The 19,019-nt window shown below is 42.8% G+C and overlaps 1 protein-coding gene across 3 annotated transcripts in view; it reads right to left on the bottom strand.

The window, feature by feature from the left end:
- The window catches only part of DIS3L2 (DIS3 like 3'-5' exoribonuclease 2), a 270,593-nt gene that overhangs the window by 75,779 nt on the left and 175,795 nt on the right, over positions 1–19,019 (bottom strand). For all 3 annotated transcript variants that reach the window (XM_074963408.1, XM_074963406.1, XM_074963407.1), the window contains one exon: positions 18,724–18,957. In XM_074963408.1, coding sequence (XP_074819509.1) covers positions 18,724–18,957 — 234 coding nt within the window. The remainder of the gene's footprint in view (positions 1–18,723; positions 18,958–19,019) is intronic.

Genomic DNA, 19,019 nt, shown 5'->3' with positions numbered 1-19,019 from the left:
GGATTTATTCTGCTATTTAGAGTTGTGGGTACAAGCACATTGTAGGAGGAGAAGGGAATCTAAAAACTGAACCAAAGCATGAGGTATTTACTAAATAGTCTGCTTCGGCAAGTGTAAGAAAATTACAAGGTTTCCTCCCTTTGGGAGCACAGTATACTAGCAACCTGGTCATAAAAATCTAATCATTCCCTTCCAGCTCTGACCCCCACTCACTCCCAAAGAAGGTCACAGGACAACTGAAATTTCAAATTCCTGTTTTTAATATACATCCCCATGCTGTAAAGTCCATTGGGGCAGTGATGAAAACATTAGTTGGATTCTGTCTTTTGAAATAATCCTCACTGTAGACTCCAAAAAGTATCTTTCCCTATAGATGCCCGACTTTTGTAGATCAAGACAGCTGCAGCAGTCTTCTCTTTTTCACAGAAAACTTGCCTCATTCAAGCCTTGCAACTAGCCAATTTTATGGATTTGGGGGAACTGTATAGTTTTTCCCCTCTGGTCATTCCTTGATTTGGAGTTGTTCCTATTAAGGGCTAAAGTTTTAAAGAGCAGAAGCCAACACAACACTTTACAGAGACCGTCAACCTCTCAAAATTAGTTATTTATTTTAAAAAAAATAAATTACAGGAGACGTTCAGCTTCTCAGCCATGTTTCCATTCATACTGTTCTGGTTTTTTAAAACCCTCGAGCCCAATCCCTAATTTCTCCATGGAAAGACACTCAAGACAACACTCACAAGAGAACAGAACCAACATGATCCTACCAATGCAGCATTAATTAGCTCTTCTGATTTTTGAAAGACACCCTTCAAAGTAAATACAACCCATATCTCCCAAGCTCCTTATGAAGGAGACAGAAACAATGCCCAGAGAGTTAGAAGGGAGCTAATAAATTCTGAAAGTGTAGAACAGGAGAGGGGGTTAACTCTGGTGATTAAATTAGCTACTGCATGAACACATTGCAATGCACTACATCACTCAAGCACTGGACAAAACATATGGCAACAATGGAAAGCGCTGCCCAAGAGGTCACCTTTAATATGATTAGCTATGGACGCCTGAAACGAGATCTCCCAAATGCCAGTGTGCTAAATCTCCATTATGCAGGGCAGAGAGCACCCTCTCAAAGCCTTTCAGGCTCTGTGAATCCAGCACAAATGGCTGCTGTATGTTAAGTGATGTGCCCAAGTCCATTGAAAACAGGACAAAAAATGGGCATTCAGGACACTCAATTTACTGAGAGTGGCATTGTTCCTGCCTTTCCATGGCACCAGCAGGGGTAGTCTCCAGGGTGCCCCATTTGACAGCTGGGTCACACCACGTGCCTCCCTGTTCTGCTTGGACTTTTCAACTCCTCTGGCCTGCATTCACTAGCAGAATTTGCTTCTTTGAAGTTATAGAAAGCTGCCTCATCTATCACTGACATGAAGGGCTTCAAAAGGCCTGGGAGTTAATTCACTTCTTTACAACTGGAAAGGCTTTTGCTGCAGGGAAGGAGGGAGGGAGGCAGTGGAGGAAGAGTAATGAAATCCAAAGGGAGCCAAATGATGCTTTCCTCCACTAGAAGCCAGGGCTGGAAGTGCTCACTGCTGGCACAGCCCACGGTGGGAGAAAGGAGACTCTTTGGGGAGATGCCATTAGCTACTTCCAAAGGCCTCGGTTCATATTTACCACAGCCACCGTGTTACTTCACTTGAGATTTTTTTCCAGGCCTGGTGACTGTACTGTAGCATTTACTGAGTTCGTTTGGAAGCCCTGCTCGCAGAAAGGAGAAGCAAATTGCTTTTCTAAAGGGCTTTTTCTTTTTTTAATCAACCCTCATGCTGCTTTCCATAAACTGAGCCCCGAGCTGATTTTCCCATTTCAAACAGAAGAATGAAAGCCCCTGCTAGGATTCACCAGTTTCAGTCATTTCACAGCCATCTACACACGCAGCGTGAGCCATTAACCTACAGCGCAAAGGGACTCAGAGCAGGCTATGGCAGAGCAGAGTTATGCTACCACATCTGCACTAGGGGGCATCTCACACCCCAGGATTTCTTCCTAGCAAGTGACACTTCAGCTCTTTAAAGTAAAACCCAATTACAGTAAGAGCAATAACCAGCAGGTTATCTTGTTGACTATAATGAAAAGAAACACCTGATGATGAGATTAAAGATAATCATGTGAGTCATTTTGCATGAATACTTGTATGTAATCAGGTGAAGCTCTTCAGTCTACTGAACTGTACCCCAGTGTACTTTGGGGCAAAGGGCGTAGCTCCTTGCAAAGTCTCTGCAGGCTCTATTTTTAAATGTATAAAACTCTAGAGAGTGACTAATCAGGTGCATAGCAGGGGCAGACCCTAAGGCAACCTTTCTACCCACACTCCACATCTACCTGCTGCTGCTCCTTGCTTGGGTGAAACTGACCGAGATAATTCTCAGGGGGCACACAGCTCATCTCTGTGTGGGTCCCTGCAATTAGAAAGATTTAGTGACAAAGCACTCGCAAATACATTGTAGGTAACAAACCTGCCCTGGTTCCTACTGGTGATGGGGAAAAGGTAAAAAAAATCACCAGATAAGTTCTTATGATAAAGCCTCCTTCCATCTCTGACGTCCATGTCAAATTCCAGCATCAATGAATATAGCACAGAACATTCCATCTAAAACTGACACTGAGCATGCCCCGTGGCAATCTTCCGTCTAGTGGGAGGTTTTTACCCTCTTAAAAATAAGAGGCCAGAGCACACGGACTTCAACTGGAACTGCCAGTGCTCAGCATGTCTGAAAATCAGGCAAAGTTTTATAATGGGAAACCGACAAAACAAGGTAGGTTCAGCATTAATGGTTTTTGGAATCTCCTTAGGAGATCTTCCAGAAAGAAAACAGACTTTCATTCTCTCCATCGACTGGCTGAGAATTCATGACGTTCAAGAAAGCGCTTGTTGCTAGCTCCTAGTTCTTGGCCTGCCTTAAGTCTTTACCCCAAACTGCACTTTGCAGAAGAATGAAAGCTAGTGGCTGTTTGTGCAAAATGCGAATTCTCTGTGTCTGGCATAAAGACAGCCACAGACCTACTGAACAATCACAGCCTGGATAAACACAGGACTGCCTGCCAGGGGTCCTAGTCAACAACAATCCAAGAAATCCACCAAACGGAAGAATTCAGTCACAAGATGTAGGTTTCCGTTGGCAGTTTTATTAAAGGGGATAAGTTTAGACGGTGTTGCTCCGTTGTGTCTTTCTGGGCACAGGGAGGAAAAGTTCACTTATCTACTTTAATGTTCTACGTGAGACAGTAGCTTCAAAATCGTAAGTGGGAAGGGACATCAGCAAGTTCATGCCAAGGAGTAGCTGTTTCTCACTAAGGTGAAGGATGTGGGTATTTGGGGTCAGCTCTTTGAGCTGAACATCAGTGGCGGATTTCGTCGTCATAAAAAAAAGACTGCCTATACATCATCTTGTCAGCGCTGGCATGTTGAAAACCATTGCTTCAGGTAATTGGCTCTAGTGGATACCCTTGACAGTGACAGAAATCCCATTTATATACAGTATTTACATCTGGCCACTCTCTCAGCGTTTACTGTCACCGTTAGTTTATTTTACCCAGCTTTCACAAAGCACAGAGACATTGTGGTAACAGAAGCTCCCGCTATCTAACTGATGATGACCTCAGGAAACACTAGTGACTTACAACCATTCCAGGGACAGCAGGCTGGGTATTACATAACTGCACCACATACACTACTGTAAAGGAGCATACTGAACCACTTGCAATTCTCTGCCTCTACAGACCAAAGTTTGTAGCCTCAAACAAGACAGCCACAGCAGACCCTTCTGCTAAACCTGGTAAGCTACATTACTGGCATGGTAGAGCTTAAACAGAAGTAACATTTAAAACACCCTCATATTAATCAAAATCTCTTCTACAATGTGGAGAACCTGACCATTTGCAATAGCTTAAACTGGGAACAGACAGAATATTAGCAAAAGAAAAGAACAGTTAGCTAGCTACCCTGATGCGTTGCATTCCATTGTGCATTTGTGTATCACCCACTCCTATAAATTGGGCAGAGACATGTACGGATTATAAGTCTCCTTAAAACGAAAAACAAAGAAAAAAGGCCCCCCCATGTGCCAGCTCAGCAGGTGTGTCATTGTGCCATATGATTTTTAGTTTATTTTGATTTAAATAAACACAGAAGAATGCTTATCCAAGGACTTAAAAATGTGTCACCTTAGGGCACAAAAACTCCAAAACCAGCTCCTCAAAATGATCTCTGTTCGACCGCCCCATTGCTTGGTCAGGGGAACCTATCCCACGACAAACCCACCTCTTATTCAAGAAACAATCCAACTCGCCAGTAAGTTTCATTAGCTACATATTGCTCAGTGAATGGCTTATTTACAAAAATAATGAACCATCAGGCAATGTGAAGACAGTACTGTCTACAGTCACTTTCAGCAGTGTTTGAAAATAATAAAAAGCAGAGAGTTGAAGTGAAAATTCAAAACCTCCAAGTAATTTCAACCATACATACATGAAAAGGGAAAAAAGTTTATAGATGATGCAATAGAAAAAGTGACTCATTTTCTTTAATGCCAAACCCTGTTTTATTTCATTCTGCCTTCTGTACCTGATAAATGCATCGCTGACAGAGTAATAATTTACTAAATTGCATTTTAAAAATCCCATTTTAGTCACTTAAGCATTTCATTTCTCAGTATTGTGGTCCACTTTCCACTACAACATGATAACGAGGAGCTAAATGCTAGCTGGATTAATGCAGATATCTAGCCAAAGGAAGGATGGTGGTATGATTAAAGGCCAGAATTAGGAATCGGGAGATCTAGGGTGAAATTCTGGCCCCACTGTAGTCAGTGGAAAAGCTCCCATTGACTTCAGTGGAGGCAGGATTTCACCATTGAGTTCTAGCACCAGAGTCCCTGTGTCACCAAGACCAAGTTACAGCTTTGCAGCTTCCCCGTCTGCAAAATGAGGATAGCAGTGATCTAGTCATCTGACCCCACACTGTGGCCTAACTTACACGGATGATCAGTTAAAACGTAAAGTTACCCATTAAGTTTCATTAAGACCGTAATATACTTTTCAAGAGTACAGACTTTATCTTTGATATGTCACAGCACTGTGATGGGAACAAACCAAGTTCGCTTAAGGGAATTACCCACTTAAAAGGCTGCAGAATCATATCATATGAGTGGCTCCTTCCACTGGTCTGTGAAGTGCCTAGCACATTTTTGGGAAAAGCCACACAACGCCTCCATCTGGTCACCGCCAGGCTAGAACTACTTTTTCACTACCCTTTGCCTAATGCCGAACAGTCCTGCTATATAAGAACAGGGGGTCATAACTGACTTAACTGGTGGTATATGCAGAACAAATAAAAGCAGACAGCTTCAAACAGCACACATCGAAACTGGAGAACTCACTGCTAATAGTCTACTTAGATTTTCAGAAGAGGCAGATAATTCCATTATCCCTAAAATTCATAACTCGGGAGTAATAAAAACTCATGCTTCAGGTTACGGATAGTCTCTGGGGGATCAGGAAGGACCCCGTCTCCTCTACATACAGCACTGCACAACAGGTAGGTGCATTTCAGGGAGGAGGAGTTCCCCTTCCTCTGAGGCATCAGGTATTGGCCAATCCTTGGGGCAAAGTACTAAGCAGAACAACTATCTGATCCAACATGGCATGTTTCACACTCCCATTTTAAACAGTTACATACCCATGTGAAATCTGCGCTCTGAATTGAGCTCACAGGATATAAAGTATTCCCTGGTCATTGGATATGGATGGTGTAGTAAGATAAACTATCTATAACCTTGCTAGAGACAGATCCATAGTTATGTGCTTTCCGGACAAAAGCAACAGGCTATTCAGCAAAGCGTGCTCCCAATGACCTGCAGCAACTCCACGAGAGGCCGTAATCCCGATCCTTAAACATGTTTCAAGGTGGGCTGAAGATGGGCTCAGTCAGCAAAATAATGTAGGCAGTGGTTAGTTAGGGGCCTGGGTTATATTCTGAGCTCTGCCACTGACTCACTGTGACCTTGGGCAAGACTCTTATGGGCTGATTTCAGAGGTGGCGAGAGAGCTACAAGAGCTCAGCTCTCTGACACATCAGGCCACTAGCTTCTTTGTGCCTCGGCATCCTCACTTTACACAGAGGGGAAAAGTCTCCCTCATCTCAGAAGGAAGTGCTGAGGCTGGTTATTGGCAGAGCACTCCAAGAGCAGCAGATGAAAGGAGCTACAGACGTGCAAAAGAGCTTCCTATTTTATTTTATTTTTTTTTACTACTCCAACTTCGGAAGTGAAATTCCTAGCTAGAAAATCACACAAGTGAAATGTTTAATCTTTTCCCAAAGGCTGCCTTTTGTCGGTATACAATTCACTTTCCCTCCATTTACTGGGAGGTGACGCAAAACCATCTTTGTCACAGATCTGTCACGTTCTCACCTATGGCACACCAATCGCATTGGAAGTTACATCACTCAACAAGCCATGACACAATGCACTGAGAATGATGGATTAGCCATGCCGTCAGCTATAATTAATACCTGAAAAAACCTTGACAAGTCTCAGCTCAAATACGTGCTAAACGGAACCTAAAACAACAAAAGCCTTTGGGATGACGTTCGTACATAGCTCTACAAGAAAAACACTTGACATCCGATAGAAGGGCAAAGGACTACACTGGAGCAGGGATTGTTTCTCCATTAAAAATATATATCTATATCTATCTATCAGAGTTTTACCCTGCCATTCACCCCACACACACCTCAACACAAACACACAGTTTTGAGGCTTTTGTTTTATCTACATTGTTAACAGTCTCGCTCAAGAATCAGTTTGTTTCTGTTCCACCGAGATAACCAACTTTTCCACCTCGAGCCTCTTTCAAGATTACCAGCCAAAGCTACAATCTCCCTTCTGACCACACTCAACAATATCACCTACCCATGTGCTTTACTGTATTCACCATTCAAGTGTCTCTTTCTTTGAGAGATTATCTCCATCTTTTGCACACATGGTAAGGGACAAAAACATCCCACGCCCATCTCCAGTCAGCATTTGCTGAGCCCACCAGCTCACCCCACAAGAACAATACAGCAAGGAATGCACTCTAATGCAAGCACAGCAAGGCTCCATCTCTGTCCAGCTATTCATATAAAGCAGCATTACTCAGACCTCAGTGGTTCAGGAGCGCAATGAGTGATCAACATTACCCAAAAGAGCCACAGTGAATTCATTGTTTCATTTACTATATATATATGTAATATTTCTCACTGTAAAATGATTGACAAAGTATTATTATTTTATCAACTATATCTGGTTAATAACATAGTAAAAGCATCCTGACTGGTTAATAATTAAATCACACAGTGTTTTAATATCATCATATGCTGCAAAGAGCCGCAGGAGACACATTAAAGAGCTACTTGCGAGCTTGCGAGCCTCAGTCTGAGTATCAGTGATCTAAAGCAATATGTATCCGTGTAGGAGATTAGCAATGTTCCAGGCTGTGCATTGCCCATGATGTGCCGGCAAGTATCCACAGCCATGTCCACAAGAGGAGTGTGATTATTGCTGGATAGTGCCCCTTTGGGACAAGCTAGCAATACTGTATTCATTTGAAAGGAAAAGGAAAGTGTGTTATTGAGTTTAAATCAACATTGCACAGTGCATCAACTCCCTGTTTCAGAAAGAAAGCCTTGTACACAACACCAGACAACTAGCTCAGTCCCAAAGCCAAAGGGTGAGCTAGCTCAGGGCCAAAGCCTGAGAGAACGGAGTAGATTAGGAGGAAGGGGATCGCCTGTGAAGCCATACTTCTGGAATTTTAAAGAGGTATATTTCACAGCCTTATTCTCAATTCAACAACTATGCCAGGAGCTCAAGACTCATGTGGAGGGCTGTAACAACAAAGGCCATTTACAGTAAGAACCTCATCTGTTTCTAGGCTTGTTTCTCTCCTGAAGTCATTCAGAGATCCCTCTGGTTGTGATATTAGAATCCTCTGCGGGAGAAATGGTGTCACAGACACCACATGACTGGGCTGGGGATAAACTGCAGGAATGATGATTTATTAGGAAAGAAAGAACTGGTTTTCCCAGAACTGTTCCCAGTAAGAGAAATGAGAGGGAAGAGAACCACGACCTGTAGCATGAGGCACTGGCGATTGGACTGGGAATCAAGAACGTGTTCTCTTGCCCACTCTGCCTTTGACACACTGTGACCGTTAGATAGTCACTTCTCCGTTCTGGGCCATGGTTTCCTAATCTGTAAAATGGGGACAGCGAACCCCACCTCTGTAATGCACTTTGAGGCTGAAGGATCACAAAGGCTAGGTTAGTGCTATGTATTATTAGAATAACAATATGTCTAAATTAACACACACAACATGGTATTTTCTATCAGCCGGGTTTTCAGGCACAGGGTGAATTTTAATAAAATCAAAAATTAGCTGCATTAGTGCAACTTACCATTAGGTTTAAGTTGCGTTGGTTTATAAGCAAATTGTTTGTAAATGACCGAAGAACTCGTTTATATCGGTAAATGGTTAGAACATTTATTTTATAGAGAATAAAGAAATAATTAACAAGTTTTCATGTTTACAGAAGGCAGATTCTCTCCAGAACATCAATACATGGGAAAGCTATTTCAATTCATTACTCTCCTAGAAATTCAGGCACTGGTGGCTCCTGGCATGACATAACATAGCCCGCTTTCTAGCATTACGAACTATCACCACCTTCCCTTAACAGGCAGCTAGTTGACTTCACCACCTGCTTCATGTAGTGAGAAGCTGTCCTGACACAAAAGGGCTGTTAAGGGGAACATGGCATCCCAGAGTGAAGGTACACGTGTGAGAACTTCAGTTCTACTCAGACCCTGGAAGGCCTTGGTTAGAACCCTAGGAGGGGGAAAGCCTCTTCGCACCTGGATTCTGGGGCTCTCCACTCAAAATCATCATTCAATCAAAATATACTAAAACACCCTAGAGGATCCCCACCCCCCCCACCCCGCATCCCAGAATCATATAGACTCTCACCAGCTATAAACCTTCTAAATAACATGATCTGATTCCAAGGCCAGAAGAGAGCATTATGATACTCTAATCTAGTGTTTCTCAACGACCGGTCTGTGGACCGGCACGGATCCCTCAGATTTCCCTGACACAGTTTAGGAAGGCAGCAAGCCAGTCCCTGGTATAAAAAAGATTGAGAAACACTGACAGTCTGACCTCCTGTGTAACATGGGCTACAGAACTTCCACTGAATAATTCCTAGCGCAGATCTTTTAGAAAAAAATCCAAACTCGATTTAAAAATGGTCAGTGATGGAGAATCCAGCACTAAATTGTTCTGATGGTTAATTACTCTCACTGTTAAACATTTACAAGTAATTTCCAGTCTGAATTTGCCTAGCTTCAGTTTCCAGCCATTGGATCATATTATGCCTCTCTGCGCTAGAGTAAAGAGACCTGATTAAATATTTGTTCCCCATGTAGATATTTATAGACTGTAATCAATTCACCCCTTAACCTTCTCTTTGTTAAGCTGAATAGATTGAGCTCTTTGAGTCTATCATTATAAGGAATCAGAGTAGCAGCCGTGTTAGTCTGTATTCGCAAAAAGAAAAGGAGTACTAGTGGCACCTTAGAGACTAACAAATTTATTTGAGCATAAGCTTTTGTGAGCTACAGCTCACTTCATCGGATGCATTCAGTGCACTGTATCCGATGAAGTGAGCTGTAGCTCACGAAAGCTTATGCTCAAATAAATTTGTTAGTCTCTAAGGTGCCACAAGTCCTCCTTTTCTTTTTACTATAAGGAATGTTTTTTAATCATTCTCATGGCTCTTCTCTGTACAATCTCCAATTTATCAACATCCTTCTTGAATTGTGGGTACCAGAACTGGACAAAGTATTCCAGCAGCAGTCTCACCACTGCTAAATACAGAAGTAAAATAACCTCCCTACTCCTACTTGAGGTTCCTCTGTTTATGTATCCCAGGAACACAATTAGCTCTTTTGGCCAGGGGGAGCTCATGTTCAGCTGATTATCCACCACAAACCCCAAATCTTTTTCAGTCACTGCTTCCCTGGGTAGAATCCCCTACCCTGCAAGTATAGCCTACATTCTTTGTTCCTACATTTACATTGGCCATCTTAAAATGAGTATTATTTGCTTGCGCCCAATTTCCCAAGCAATCCAGATAGCTGTGAATCAGTGACTTGTCCTCTTTATTATTTACCACTCTCCAAATTTGTGTGTCATCTGCAAACTTTATCAGTAATAATTTTGTTTTTTTTTCCCCAGGTCACTGATAAAAATGTAAAATAGAGTTGGGCTAAGAACTGATCCCTGCGGGACCCCACAGGAAATACACCCGCTCGACCATGATTCTCTGTTTACAATGACACTTTGAGACCTATCAGTTAGCTAGGTTTTACTTCATTTAATGTGTGCCATGTTAATTGTATATTGTGCTAGTTTTTTAATCAAAATGTCGTGTGGTATCAAGCCAAATGCCTTAGAGCAGTCTAAGTATATGGTGTCAACCCAACTTGTAACCTCAACGAAAGAGGATACCAAGTTCGTTTGACAGCTCTACTGTCCATAAACCCATGTTGATTTGCATTAGTTACATTAACATCTTTCAATTCTTTTTATTAATAGCGTCCCCCCCTAGAGCCACACCATTTTCTTGCCAGGGATCAATTTTAGGCTGACAGGCTTGTAATTACCTGGGTCATCCCGTTTACCCTTTTTAAAAATTGGCACATTAGCTTTCTGCCAGTCTTCTGGGACTTCCCCAGTGCTCCAAGACTTACTGAAAATCAACACTAATGGTAATGCACTCCTGCACACACCCGCCCTTTGTTCACAGATTGCCTGACCTTGATTGTAAGCTCTTCCGGACAATGACTACACCATTGCATATTTGCCTGCTCAGTGTCATGGCTCACCTATGATGCTGCAACAACATCATTAACTAAGTAATTTTTACTTTGCTAACATACTTGTTGTAAACTCCCCTCCAATACTTAGAGGAAGTGAAGTGCAATAACCCATGGCAGATGCTCATGGGCTTGGGAGCTCATTTAACAAAGGATTCAATGGTGCTGGTAGAAAGGCTAAAATATCAAAAGGAAATTCATCTACAAAATGTCCAATTTCGTCCCAACTGCCTTGAGCATTATAATATCATCAACTGTCCACCAGTGATCACACAACACCTGCTGCCCGCACCCTGTGCATCAGAGATCTCTTTTCAGACAGACATGAAAGCAGAGGAGAGGATAATGGCTGAACTGTGATATAAAATGATTAGAGAAAAGTCCCCATCAGCATTTGTTTCCTTTTCTCTTACACCCTCTCAACTGGAGCCAGCTACGCACTGTTATGTTTCTCCTCCTCTGCTGTAATGACCTTGGCAATTTTCATTATAAGCCATTTTCAGGCTCTTATATCTAGCCCATTTAGCTTTTGTACTAGGGCTGAAACATAGTGCAAAAAGAAAAGGAGTACTTGTGGCACCTTAGAGACTAACCAGTTTATTTGAGCATAAGCTGTCGTGAGCTACAGCTCACTTCATCGGATGCATACTGGTTTACCTATACTGGTTGTAATATTGGAGACTTGGATTAGGATGGGTTGGAGAAGATGGGCTGCTGTCTGGCCTCTCTCAGTCCCAAGACAAATACAAATACAGACTAAGACGGCTGTTATTCTGAAATAGTGCAAATATTCTCACATCTCCTCCTCCGCTCCTTCTACTTTGAGATTTGCTCCCCATGAAAAATAACTTAAATCATCAAAGGGATCGGACCAGGCAGTCTGTGATTCGCACACTGCATTCATTTTTCCATATGGTACGTTTTGTTCCAGGTGTTTGAGTCAAGTGACCAACACATGGCCTCAGGTGTGATCCAGACCATTCACACCACAAATCCTCTTGACACGTTTAAATGACACAAATTAAAGTGGAGCTGTGCTACATCAGCCAGCTGAAGAGGTTAGAATATGGTTTAAAATCAGTCAGCCAGGTGAGCCCTGATTTCACAAAGACCTCATGGCTTGGGTTAGTAGGACCACAGTGAGTAGAAGGAAACTACCCACGTCTCTCCACTGGTGTTTTTTCTGAAGGGAGTATCCTACACTCAGCCACAGCCTTGAGGCAAATGATCTCCAGCACATGCTTTGGGGCCATTACATAGTCATGGAAACACCTTTTGCTACTGACCAGGGAAAGTAGCCAGCATGATATTCGCATACACCAGGACAAATTAATCCTCAGTGTAACCAAAGTCAGGGATGAATTGTTACCATACACCATGTCCTATGTGCCAAATGCCAGATCCTTTCTGGCCTAAGACACCAAACAAGGCAGAGCTCTTTGCAAGAGATGTGAGAGAGAGTATGACTCTGTGCCCCATAGGATACTGCCTACGTGGAATAATAGTTACTGGGAAGTCACATACACCTCTCTCGAAGAATCCCTGCATTGAGAAAACAGAGTAATGGGATGTCATGATCAGAACAACGACTCAGTTCTCTAAAGAAAAGGCCAATCACTGCACTGGTAAGCTGTCCAGCCACATAATTTTTTAAAAGTCTATCTAAGGCAAAAGAACCAGAGTCCCTACTGCATTAGCGGGGAAAGCATACGCAAGTATTATTAACCTATGTAAGGAATATTTACAGACCTTTCCTGTCCCAGCAAAGCAACATGTCAAACAACAGAGGAAGAACCTCCTACCCCTACGTTCAATAGTATTAGATATATTTTATATACCTACCCATATGCAGAACAGCCACCTTAACTGGGGCAGATGCCACATGCTACCTCCACAAAGCAAGAAGAGGAGCATTCCAGGGCTCGCATCAGACAGGTATCAGCGGAGAAATATGACGAAGCAATTGCCTATAATTGTTTCCAACAGTCATTTATATTGGAAGATTTTAATGGAGATGTTGATTAATCTCTAACTCTCAGGAGATCCACTTATAAAGCATAAGCAGGAGCCACCATCTAAATCCATGGGTTTCTGTCTTTGCCTGTTGGAAACATTCCTATGAATTGCTGTGAACATACCAGACTACGTCGAAGACCTTCTTCCTTTTCCCTTTTCTACCTGCTCATTTTTTATGTGGGTGACACACGGAGTCAGCTTCTCAACACTGCCCAAAGTATTAACACTGATTGTCAGATAGATGAACCCATGGGAGAGCAAAGTTTTGACACTTTCTTGGTGAAGAACCCTACGTTTTCGAGATCTTACATTACTTAACACCTTTCGGTTCTTCTTCCTCACTTCTCAGTACTTTACTGTTATTAATCCTGCTTCAGGAGTCCCATCTTCTTAGTTAAATGAAGTGGCTACCAAAGTTATCCAACGTGATGCAGAAGTACAGGTGCATAAATGCAGTCTTTAAATCCATCAACTTCTTTCAAACACACCTAAGAACCCTGGGTCAATGCAAGCCTCACACAGATGGTAAGCCAGTGGCAGATCCCCTTAAGCGTGCAGTTTGTGAACAAACAGAATTTAGTCTAGTCCGTGTGTAGTTCAGTTCTTAACTCGAGTAATATCATCTTCCCAGTTTTTCCCCATTTTGCTTCGCTTTCTGCCCCATCCACCTCCAAACCCAGTGTCTATTGCTCAAAAATAAGAGATAAACTGCTTTACCGAACAACGTGGTGCCCCACACCAATCAGGTGCAAAGACACATTTGGTTATTTTCACAATAAACTCAAGTCAAACGCAGTTTTTCAAGCACATAAGTGTGCGTGTGCTGGGGAGAGCAGCCCCAGGGAATACTAGTAAAGCCATCAGTCATCTCAGAGTCAGTTGTTTATAATGGTGATCATAAAGAGAGCTCATGCTCCTAGTTTATTTTCCTTTTAAATGTGCATATACCATTTTTGTAGCTAGTCTTCCAGTCCCCGTACATCAGCTTCAAGCAGCTGAACCAAAGGAGAACATTTATCAGTAGGCCACTCCTAGATGCACTTGAACTGATAATCTCATACTTAAAACTAACAATCACATGTAAGGTTGTTTCTATTTCTTTCTCTGTCCGGTATTTCTAAGGCACCTATTTATTGCCTTGCCATCTAAATGTCTCAGTTCCAAATGAAAGAAAATACATTAAAATCTCTGTGATTATGGACCCACAAGCTTCTTAGCAATTGAAGTTTTAATGACCCAATGACCTTCCCTTGGGGGGAGGGATAGCTCAGTGGTTTGAGCATTGGCCTGCTAAACCCAGGGTGGTGAATTCAATCCTTGAGGGGGCCATTTAGGGATCTGGGGCAAAAATTGGGGATTGGTCCTGCTTCAAGCAGGGGGTTGGACTAGATGACCTCCTGAGGTCCCTTCCAACCCTAACCTCAATGATTCTATGATTCTATGAAAGCTTCCATTACTATGCATTTAATACAAATAATAATAAGACTTTAAACATTAAGCACTTAATTGTATTCTGGAGCTATGGGGAATTGCAGACAGAAGGGCTAAGGGTGTCATGGAGGAGAACTGAACTGAAGAGGATGTAGGGGGAAAGCGTATGCTGTACATATAGCTACAGTGGGAAAATTTTGTACACCAGGCACAGAAAGTTTTAATTGACACAACTTTCACCAGTGAGTGCACTGAGCTTTTTGGTTGCTGGGCACGTGGCATCCTACTGAATCACAGAACAAAGGAAATTCAAAACAAAGAGCCAAGACAACAACCATAACACCATATTCACACTTTCATTTAACAAGCATTCTCAATGACCAGCAGCTAAACAACTTTAACTCTGCCACTGAAACAAAACACACAGTAGCTACAAAGCATAAATGAACTTTATCCATTCATCACCACTCCTTCTCTCATTTGCACAAAAACACATTCACATCTTACTCTTATTCACACAAATGTTGTTTAAAAGGTCAGTCTACGATCCACAAAAACCAAAGACACTTTACCAATTCACTACCACCTGAGTATCTGTCTTACCCATCTAATCTTTCTTGGGTGTTTCTATAGCACCCAGCTGCAGATAATATAAGAGGTATCCAAATGACAGTCTTCCTCTTCTGAGCAAAATAATTCCATGTAAAGTGTCATTAAAACAACACTGCATGAACAGACACTGTTCTTACACCAGATCACACAGATATGCCTGCCACTTTCAAACAGGAATTATTAATGTCACAACAAATCATCCAACTCGGTACTGCAGATACTGAGGGCTGTGATGGTGGTGGGTTAATACCTGGAAATTCACAGTACTATTATTTATATTATCATAGTGCCTAGAAGTCCCTGTCATGGATCAGGACCCCATTGTGCTAGGCGCTGTGCAAACACAGAACAAAAAGATACACTGTAAGCTCTTTGGGGCAGGAACTAAGTACAAGACAAGACACAGCAGATGAACACAGATGGCCAGGAGAGACAAGGAAACAATGTCAATGCAACTGACAGTGTTCTCAGCACACCAGTGGCCTCACCGTTGTCAGTTTTCTGTAGCCTCGTAGCAAAGGAGAGTTTTAAGGAGGGTTTTGCAGGATGATAATGAATTTGTATTGTGGATGTTTTCAGGGATCTTCTCCCATGTGTGAGGAGCGGCTTGGGGGAAAGCATGATGGTGTCTGCTTGAAAATGTAACCATTCGGCACTGGAGCCTGACAGCATGGGCTGATAGGAGACAGAGCTGACTTTTCAATACTGTTTAGAGTTTATGTGGGGAGGAAATATTCAGGACCACCCTTAGTTGAATTAACTTTTTGGTAGGGGAATAAATATTAAGTTTCAACAACCCCGTGAGGTAGTTACATATTATTCCCATTTTACAGAGGAGTAAAACTGAGACAGATGTGAAAATAGGGTGTCCACATGTCCAGTTTTCAACTGAAAAATCCAGTTGAAAAGGGAACCTGACAGTGTCCGGTCAGTACTACTGACCAGACACCCAATGTCCGGTCATTGTGGGTGGGGGAGGCACTGGGTCATCACCCACGCCAGCCTCTACTCAGCCGGTGCCGCCTCCTACCTGCATCGGGCAGCTGCAGCTCCCAGGCCTAGCTCCACAGGCAAGTCCCCCCCAACCTGGGCCTGGGGCAGATGGGGGAAGCAGCAAGTGATGGGGAGAAGAGGAGCGAATGAGGGTGGGGTCTTGGGGAAAAGAGGCGTGGCAGGGTCTCAGGGGAAGAGGCGGGGCCCTGGGGGTGGCGGCGGGGAAGAGGCAGGGCTGGGGAGGTTCTGGCACTCCTGCTGCAATGTCCGGTTTTTAAATATTACGAAGTTGGCAACCCTATGTGAAAACCAAGGTCACAATGAAGCAGTGGCAGAGCTGAAGTTCTGGTTCACAATTCCTTGAACTAGGAATGATGGCAAGAGACCACAATGCCTCTTCATAACGTTAACAGGAATGATGACAGCATGTCACAGTGATAAATGTCATTAGCGGGACTGACAAAGAATCACTAGGTCCTAAGCTTTGTTCAATCAATACTGACTATAAGGCAGAACCCAAATGGAACTTAACACATAGAAAGAGGGCTCAAAAATCCCTTGGAACAAAGAGAGCAAAAGTATTCTGTCTCCTTACAACCCCTGGCAATGCAATCCTAGCTTTCTGGGTGTCTCGACTCCCTCCTGCTATGTGATTATTGTTTCCTTTAATCTGATAATTAATTGCTCTTGGTTTCCTCTGTTGTAGTTTGTCTCCCATTGTTCAGGATTTACATTACTCAACAGGAAATCAGTGAGAGGTCCTGTGATTAGAAAGGTGTGCTTCCTGTTAGGGCCCACCCTTGCTTGCTCAGATACAGAAAACATACCTTCTACACAACTACACCAAAGTAGCGAAAGGAAGTCATGTGAACAAAAGTGAGGGACTATAAATTGGTTATATTAAAAGCTACATGAATTCACTTTGTCCTGCACAATATACACTATACACACACCCCTTCATATTCACCCTCACACTCCAAGGCAATAGCTTTCTGCACAGGTTTGGATTTTTAATTTCCTTTATGAGTGTAGAGTTCATCACCAAGTGGTGATCAATGGCATATATCGAAAGGGCAGGTATGGTGCAAACTTCTTCTTGGCTAAAACCGTCTCATTCTTACTGTCCATAACCCTGCTATGTCCCTGCTGTGGGGAAGGCAGAGATTCTCTGGAGCAGAGGATGCCACTCTGAGAAAATAATGCAGTTTGGGGATATAAATGCCCACTAGGTACTGATTAAGTCAAACTAATTCTCTCCTGTGCCCTAAAGCAGGTTTGGATCCCATCTCTCCAGCGGCGGCAGTCTTGTGCAGCAGCTTTGTAACTGGGCTCTGTTTTACAGGCCTGAACAAAACTAGACGCCACTAATTTTTCACAAGGTCACTGCTGAACAGGATCTCCTTCCCCTGGCTAAACCGTCCCATTTAAAATGTGAGGAAGCTGCTGTAGCAGTTGCACTGTCACCAAACCAGCCTCAGAGGTGCAGGCACACGCGGGTTCCATTCAGCACAACATTGCAAGAACAGAATCTATGTGACATAGCTGGTGCTCTCCCAGGGCAGTCAGAGCGCACAGTAATCACAGATCTTTTCCACCTCTACCATCTATTAGGTTATCTAGTCCACCCCCCTGCCAAAGCAGGATTGCTCTTTACAGTATATTCCCTAGTGTTCAGGGGATAAGAAATGCTTTCACTTCTGAGCCTAACGAAATCTCACTATTATCTATTGAATGACGAGCCTTAAATATTTAAGCACATGTCCCAAAAGACAAGGGTAACAATGAACTTTCCAGGTGAGGCTGTTCAGGGCGGGGAAGGAGATTATTTTCCAGACATTTCGAGTCTCATTTTAATGATATAAAACAATGGCGCTTTCGTTACAAATAAGGAACTTTGTCTGCCAGCCTGGTCGACCCCTCTGTTCCCAGAAGTATAGCAACCTCCTGTAGTTTCACAAGAGAGGTAGCTCTATGGCCTTTGAGCAACAAAGTCAAAAGGAGCTCTGAGCTGGAGCCCAAAAATACCTGTTTCTACTTGCAAAATAGTAAATATACATAACACAACTGATACAGCCCCACTTACATTGTCACAGATAAGAAACCACGTCATTTACGTCTCTTCTATTGAAACACATCCACTGTATACACAATTAAACTGTCTTAGATAACGTTTTAATTCTTTTCCCTGCCCCGAGAACTGATAGGAGTGCTGCTGGAAAATATGATTATTCCAACTACAGTATAGCACAGCAAATGATGCTTTGGAGATGACCCTTTTGTAGTGAAATATGTGCTTCATGCACCTAAATGCCTTGATAAAGTTATGACATCATCAGCATTTATTTCCATTTATAAGATTTGTATCCATAGCTCTAGGTGGCATGAAGAATTCTGTAAGAGCGATCACTCTTCCCTTATCTATTTTGTCTAGTAGATTTCAACCCAACTATTTTCGTTTTGTTTCCTGTGTTATTAGGTGTCCTGTATCTGCACAGCTTGGTGAAGTTATATTTAAAACAAAACAAAAAAGCCCAACAACTTTGACACAAAATCCTACACTTTTATTCAAGTCTGATTTTCCCTTTGGAGTCTTTAGACCAATCAAGAGATCAAAGGAGTCCAGCTTGGGTTTGCTCTCATAAGGGCTGAGAGGAGGGGTGAATAGCCCCAGGTTACGGATGCCGAGGTTACTGACCTGGTCTAAACGAAGAGCACCATCAATGAAGCGCTGTTTGCGCAGATGCTTGGCAATTTGGTGGAGGTTTAGGACAGCTTGGTGAATTTCATCGACTGGGTGCTGAGGAGAGACTGGAGGCAGTTCTTCTGACCCAAAAACCCTGTTGGGATTTTCAATCATACTCTGTGCATGGTCATAGCTCAGCTTCACGCAGGAACAGATAACGGTTCGCCCAAACCATTCATCAAGGATCTGCAAAATCAGAAAATGTAAATGAAGTCATTAATTACAAGAGGAAGAACCTGCCATCCTTC

Source organism: Natator depressus, chromosome 9 (assembly GCF_965152275.1).
Source record: "Natator depressus isolate rNatDep1 chromosome 9, rNatDep2.hap1, whole genome shotgun sequence".
NCBI lineage: Eukaryota > Metazoa > Chordata > Testudines > Cheloniidae > Natator > Natator depressus.
This window is presented reverse-complemented; position numbering and strand designations above follow the sequence as displayed.